The sequence below is a fragment of the Neoarius graeffei genome, chromosome 19 (assembly GCF_027579695.1).
Source record: "Neoarius graeffei isolate fNeoGra1 chromosome 19, fNeoGra1.pri, whole genome shotgun sequence".
In the NCBI taxonomy this organism is placed as follows: domain Eukaryota; kingdom Metazoa; phylum Chordata; class Actinopteri; order Siluriformes; family Ariidae; genus Neoarius; species Neoarius graeffei.
The window spans coordinates 60637689-60645306 of NC_083587.1; the positions used below are offsets into that span (position 1 = coordinate 60637689).

The 7618-nt window shown below is 51.2% G+C and overlaps 1 protein-coding gene across 1 annotated transcript; it reads right to left on the reverse strand.

The window, feature by feature from the left end:
- Positions 1-5366: 5366 nt before the first annotated feature.
- LOC132867635 (putative nuclease HARBI1) lies at positions 5367-6611 on the reverse strand. Its single transcript, XM_060900610.1, has one exon. The coding sequence runs from the start codon at positions 6609-6611 to the stop codon at positions 5367-5369; it is 1245 nt and encodes a 414-aa protein (XP_060756593.1).
- Positions 6612-7618: the final 1007 nt, after the last annotated feature.

A 7618-nucleotide genomic window follows, 5' to 3' on the forward strand; every position in this document is an offset into this window, starting at 1 on the left:
GCCGCCTGAAATACCAATTCCCGGCGGCTCTTTGGAATTAGCAATTGGGTGACTCGCTCTTTCGTCTGAGTGTCCTGCGTCACTCGGTATAACCTATCCTTCAAAATGGCAAAATAGGGGAAGGACGGGGTGGCGCCCGGCGGGAGCGTCTGACCATCGATTACTCTCACTTGGTCAAACGCGTGTCGCAGAGTCTCGTCTCGCGATTGTTCCAGTGGGAAATCCGCGAGGGATTCCCCAATAGAAAGAGGAGGGGCCGGTGGCTCCTCACTCTGTCGCGGAGATGACGTAGACGGCTCTGCGACCGCAGCTCCAGCCAAAGCGACACCGGGACCCTCCCCTGTTAACCGGCAGGACCCACTCTTTATTAGGCGTGCCATTAAACCCCGAAATCCCGGCCAATCAGTCCCCAAGATCAAAGAGTGGGTAAGGCGAGGATTAACCGCCGCCTTCACTATCGATTTCTCCCCTCTGAAATGTATGTGGACCGACACCAACGGGTAGCTGTGAATATCCCCGTGCACACACAACACCTTCACCCCTTGTGCTCCCCCCAATGCCTCGCCTTGCACCAGGCTTTGGCGGATTGAGGTCTGATTGCAACCTGAATCCACCAACGCCTGATATGTAGCCCCTTGTACACTTACCGGTATGCGATACGCTCCGGCCCGATCGAGGGCAGCCTCTGGCGCGTCGGGGATCCGCACCACCGCCCCCACTTCCATCGCTGCACACTGTTGCTGCAGGTGGCCCGGATCCCCGCAGCGCCAGCAAACCGGCCCGGGCCTTCCCTCTGCAGCTGTGTTCTGGGGCTCACTCACCTGAGGGGGGGGAGAGACAGACACAGAAGGGAGAAACGGGAGGGCACCACGGGGGCGGCGGGCCGGCTGGGGTGGAGCCGGCCCCCGCCTCCGCGGTGGGGGAATGGGGCGAGGACGGGACACGGGAGGAGGGGGGGGAGAAAGAGAGAGAGAAGAGGAGAAAGAAGATGCTGTCGTCCGCTGTCCTGCTGCAGGAACAGCCGCCAGATGATCCTCCGCCAGTCCCACGGCCTGATCCAGCGATGCCGGGCGGTGGCACTGGACCCACTCCGCGGTTCCAGCTGGTAAACGGGCGATGAACTGCTCCAGCGCCACCTGGTCGATGATTCCCTCGGCGTCGCGATCTTCGGCCCTCAGCCACCGCCAGCAGGCGTCCCGGAGCTGCTGGCCGAACGCGAACGGGCTGCCGACTTCCTCCATCCGCAGCGCGCGGAAGCGCTGGCGCTGCTGCTCCGGCGTGCGCCCCACGCGCTGGAGGACAGCCCGGCGAAGGTCGGCGTAGGCCAGCCTGCGATCGGCGGGGAGCTGTAGCGCGGCCAGCTGCGCCTCTCCCGTCAGGAGGGGGAGGAGGCGCGCCGCGCGCTGCTCCATCGGCCACCCCGAGGCTTCGGCGACCTGTTCAAACAATGTGATGAAAGCCTCGGGGTCGTCCTGCGGGCCCATCTTGGTCACGGTGAAGGGAGACGGGCCCGCGGCCGGGGCGCTGGTGGACCCCGCCGACGCGAGGAGACGCCGGAACGCCTCTCGATCTTCCTGCTGGGCCAGCACCAGGGCTTCGAAGCGGCGCTCCTGCTCCTTTCGGAGCGTGACAAGTGCCTGGTGCTGGCTTTGCTGAGCCGTGGCGAGGGCGTGGACCAAGTCCGTGAACGGGGAGGATTCCATGGGGCTGCTGTGTTGGTGCTCCACCGTTTCCCGGGTTTCGGCACCACTGTAGCGCGTATTGAGTGTGGGTGGAGCACAGAGGATGGCAGGACAGCGTTTGGGGGCAGACAAGGTGATTTATTCTTACAACTTTTCAGTCTACAAATCTTAGTTATTCGTTTGTTTGTTTATTCACACACACACACTCGTCTGGTCCCGGGTTGCGCTCGCTCTCCTCTCTCTCTGCCTCCTTAAATAGGGAGCGGTTACTGGGAAAACACACACACAAACACAGGTTAATTATCCTCAGGTGTCGCGATTCTGCCACTCACCTTCCCCGGCTCCACCCTCCTGTCACAGACCGGCGCTCGACCACGCCCCCGCTGCCACAGTGTCATTGAGGCATTATGTTAGTGTGGGTCACTGGAGGCTGGGTGTGAACGGCGAGTCATTAGAGTGATCAAAGGATTGCCTGTTAGGGTGATCAATGGCAAATTTAAGATGCCATTCCTCACTCAATCTGGCAATCTGACTCTCTCTGCAAATTTAGCACAAATTATATATGATAGACATAAATTAATAATTTATAAATTTTATTTTAAACACGTTTTTAGTTAGCGGGACTGCAGCTTATCACCGCTCCCGCCCGAGCCCGCATATGTGCACTCCCGCTCCCGCCCGTGCCCGCATATGTGCACTCCTGCTCCCGCCCGTGCCCGCAATGAGCTTTCAAAATTTGTCCCGCGCCGCACTGCTTTGCGGCGGGTCCCGCGAGTCCCGCGGGACTCCCGCGGGAGTGCAGGGCTCTACTGTGGATGCTGGGCGGAGGAGTGGTTGCGGCCGAGTGGTTCTCCTCTTCTTTGAATTGTGTGAGGCCATTTGGGGGGGATCAGCTGGCACCTGCTCCCTTCCTGGAGGAATAGAGACAGCAGACCTTTGTGCAGACCAACCTTCTGAGGCATCAAGCTCCACGACAGAAGGTAGTGCTGACTGTGATGAGGATGAGGTGGGTAGCCAGGTGCTGAGTGGGCAGACGGTTGCGAGGCGTCGCACTCAACTGGCCACAGTGATGGAGTCGCACCGCACAGACCGGCTGAAGAGGAAGATCTCGCCACTTGTCATTGCTCAGGAGGAACTGGAGCTAAAGCATCAGATGTTCCAGCGGCTGGAGGAGACTGGCTGTGAGTTCGTCGGCGCCATGAACCGCATGGCCACATCAGTTGAAATGCTGGTGCAGCACATGGTCAGTGGCTCCAGCCACAGGAGGCTTCAGTCACCACAGCACACCACACCACACCTCCTTACATTACAGCACACCACGCCACGGTACCTCATACTACAGTGACACACAGGATGGCATGCCATATCCCAGTTATGAGCATCTGTAAATTGCCACTTAAAGGAGAAGAAAATTTGTTTGCAATTGGGCCTATGTTCTACTCAGCCATGGTAGTTTTGTGTCATTTGGAGCACTGCCGAAGATATTGGGTTTGGTGATATCCAAACGCCTTCCTATGGGCAAGCAAATGCAGGCACAAAATACGTTATTTTAAATGTATTAATTGCAGTACTGTAGCACTAATAACATGTAGTGAATGTTCCTGTTTGAAAACATCTGGGTTATGTGGGGAATACAATTTTTGCAAGTCTGGTGAAGGCGGGTGCTCTTGACGTCATAGGCTGGTGCCTGACTGGAGTGGCTGCCGTCCATTCATTCAGACTTGCAAAAATTGCATTCCCCACATAACCCAGATGTTTCCAAACAAGAACATTCACTACACGTTATTAGTGCTACAGTACCGCAATTAATACATTTAAAATAACGTATTTTGTGCCTGCATTTGCTTGCCCATAGGAAGGCGTTTCATGGATATTGCCAAACCCATTATCTTCGGCAGTGCTCCAAATGACACGTCAGCTACCATGGGTGAGTAGAACATGGTGTTTAACAGAAGAATCAAATAGCAAAAAACCCTTTTAAATTTACAATTTCAAGTTCAATTTGTTCACTGTTAATTTTATTGAGTGAAAAACATGTAGCACTTATACCATTTTACTGCATGTTTATACCCATGTTTAATTTTTTCTGCACCTTTTAATACGTGTTGTACTCATGTGTGGGCATTGTTTCCGCCTTGTATCACCTTTTTGTTTTTCATTAAAGAGTATAAAAGTATGAATATAATGCTTTGCTTTGTCATTCTTAATGTTGTTCATGGTAAGATGCAAATACTGCCCATTGTGTAGTTATGATTTATCACAGAGGATTTGCAAGGGTCCGCACACCTTGAGAGTCTTTGTTTGCAGGTGCAGCTTTTCGAAGTTTCATAGCTTTCAGTGCAGAGGAAGAGCGCAACACTGCTGCTTTACGTATCACCACTTTATTTTTTAGCTTGCTGACGTTTCGGCGTCAAGCCTCTGGCTTGACGCCGAAACGTCAGCAAGCTAAAAAATAAAGTGGTGATACGTAAAGCAGCAGTGTTGCGCTCTTCCTCTGCACTGAAAGCTATATCACAGAGGATTGACATTGGGCTAAATGACAATGTAACATGTATGATTGGGGTTACTCAGATATTACTGAAAGCAGTTTGATATGGTGTCTTCACTACAACCTTCTAGAAAGTTAACATGTGTGCCTAGCACGCACATTTTGTGCAGGTGTTAATATTAGTGTAACTTCATTTATGGTTATTCACATTGACACCACTCAAAGCAAGTACTCATCAACATGTTGAAGGCTGCTGAATATATTGACAGGACAAAGAGATGTTAAAGAGTAGTTTATTAAATGTCAATAACTAATGAACACAACTAATGAACTATGAGTGATAACTAGTGATGAGTGATAACTAATGAACATAACTAATGAACACAAGAGTGTATGATATGGAATGACAGTTTGAACACACACAAAAAATCAAAATCATGCAGAGTTCTCCGACCATCCCTGTAGTCGATGAGAACTAACCAAGCCTATCTTGAATGGAACCTTGAGGCCAAGTTTACATTAGACCGTATCTGTCTCGTTTTCTTCGCGGATGCACTGTCCATTTACATTAAAATGCCGGGAAACGGGAATCCGCCAGGGTCCACGTATTCAATCCAGATCGTGTCTGGTCCGGTGCTGTGTAAACATTGAGAATACGCGGATACGCTGTGCTGAGCTCTAGCTGGCGTCGTCATTGGACAATGTCACTGTGACATCCACCTTCCTGATTCGCTGGCGTTGGTCATGTGACGCGACTGCTGAAAAACGGCGCGGACTTCCGCCTTGTATCACCTTTCATTAAAGGGTATAAAAGTATGAAAATACTGCAAATACTGCTCACTGTGTAGTTATGATTGTCTTTAGGCTTGCCATCCTTCCACTTGCAAGTGGTAAGTGATATGCACTGAGATCACACACACAGCGGCTCAGTCCCAAATCACTGCTCGTGCACTTCACTCGCGCGCTCTGTGAGCTGTGCAGGGCCGGAGTGCGCACCCTTCAGAGGGCACTTGCTGTTCAGGGCGGAGTGATTTGGAGCGCAGGATGCCTGCGGAGCCGAGCGTATCCGTGTATTGGTGTTGCTGTGTGCACGCGAATCGTGTATTGGTGTTGCTGTGTGCACGCTAATCGTTTTAAAAACGTTAATCTGATGATCCGCTGATACGGTCTAATGTAAACCCCACCTGAAATGGTACTCATGGATCCAAAAACATCGTGACAACACGGCTCACACGCCTTCCTTCAGCTTCGTGTGTTTTGTCCGCTGCAGCTGGTGGCTGAAACTCTTGGTCATATTGCCTAGCAGCAGTCACACTACCCTCTGGCAGAGGTTCCTTCTGCAGTTCACAGTAGTTATGCAGTACAAAGCAAGCATATATCACGAAGTAAAGGTCATCCAGGTTTATATCCATAGGCCTCCTCAGAGCTGCAAACCGTGCCTTCAGGCGCCCAAACGCACATTCAATCACCATACGTGCCTTGCACAGCGTTAGTCCATAATACTGTTCTTGAGGAGTGGCTCTGCCATTGGGGTATTCCTTCATTAGGAAAGGCAGCAGGGGATAAGCTGGATCACCAAGGATGAATGCAGGAACCGCATCCTCACCCTCCACCAACTCTTTTGGGCAGGGTGGTATTGTCCCATCTCTCAGTTCACTGCACAACACAGAGTTCGTGAAGATGCGTGCGTCGTGGACACTGCCCGGCCATTTCACCAAGACGTCCATAAAACAGTAGTTGTAGTCGCACAGTGCTTGTACATTCAGAGAATGTTTCCCCTTTCTGTTTACAAACCCTGTGGAATCAGTACTGGGTCGTTTCACTTCGATGTGCGTGCAATCGATTGCCCCCAGGCATTGTGGCATACCGTTACTGCTGTAGAAGTTGGCTACGAGCTGTTGTACCTCAGGTTCCGTCTTTGGTGTGGCGATGTACTCATGACCCAAGGTGGTGCATATTGCCTTACACACTTGACGAATGATGACAGAGACAGTTGACCGGGAAAGTCCAAAAGCATTGGCAGTTTTACGAAGTCGCCCCTCATCGCACAAGTAGTACAAGGTGCATGCAACCTTGGTGAGAAGGTCGACGGGCTGTCTCATTCTCGTGGTTGTCCCTTCCAGCTGTAGACATAGTCGCTCCGACAGGTGTATCAGTGCTGATCTGGACATTCGGAAGTTCTCACGCCATTCTTCGGCGACAACAACTTGGTCCACGAAGTTGTCCCACCAAGCGCTGCTTCTTCCTGGTCTAACCCAAAACCGGCGCTCCATGTACGGCTTCCGTTGCCGCAGTTGCAGGGTATTCACATCGCAGAAGGCTTGCAGAATCTCGCGCCTCTTCGCCAAGTACTTCTGGGCAAACTGTACTGCCAGCAGTAGGACAGAGAGCAGGTTCTGAAGATTCTGAATGCGACTGTCGTTGTCCATGTTGTTTTCCATGCTGTATTTCCGTCGACAAATAGCAGGAAGTGAAGTCCGCGCCGTTTTTCAGCAGTCGCGTCACATGACCAACGTGGCATGACCAACGCCAGCGAATCAGGAAGGTGGATGTCACAGTGACGTTGTCCAATGACGACGTCAGCTAGAGCTCAGCACTGCGTATCCTCGTTCCTCAATGTTTACACAGCACCGGATCAGATACGTACTGGGTTGAATACGTGGGCCCTGGCGGATTCAAATTGTTCCGCTTGTGGAGTCGTTTCCCGGCGTTTTAATGTGCACGGACAGTGCATCCGCAACGAAAATGATACGGATACGGTCTAATGTAAACGCCACCTGAGGGTATGGCATGCATATGCAGACGAGTGGGCAAAATTATCCCAGGCTCATTCTCTTCTGGAGTCTATGGTCACAAAACCGAGTTCTTTTTCATCATTGAGATTCTGTTCATTCTCACACACACACACACACACACACACACACACACACACACACACACACACACACACACACACACACACACTCCTGGCACACTGAATCCTTTGAATGCCTTTAAAAAGTTGGCCCCATTATCTGTAACTGCTCTGTTGCAACAATGCATTCACAGGACTACCCGTACTTTATACTTTGAGTGAATTTCATTCAGTATGTCTGTTATTCGATTATTTGTGTGCAGACTGAAGAAATGACAGCAAGCAAAGGCAGCGGACTGATGCTCCAATGTGTCTGGCTTAATCCACTGTGCTGTCATACCAATAAAGCTCGACACACTCGTAGACCAAATGTCAGCTCTGGTACACAGGTGCTTGACACGTTTCAAGATTTCTTTCAAACCGTTCACTTTTGAGGCAAACTTGAAATCATTTCTTCTCCCTTGAGTTCTTCTTGACATCACTGATGTTTGTGGGCTCAGTTCCTGAATCAGGTTGATGAATGAATCCTTTCTACTCAACAGTTGAAAGATGATGCATCGCTTTCACCACATAGACAAGAAGCTTACTTTTCTT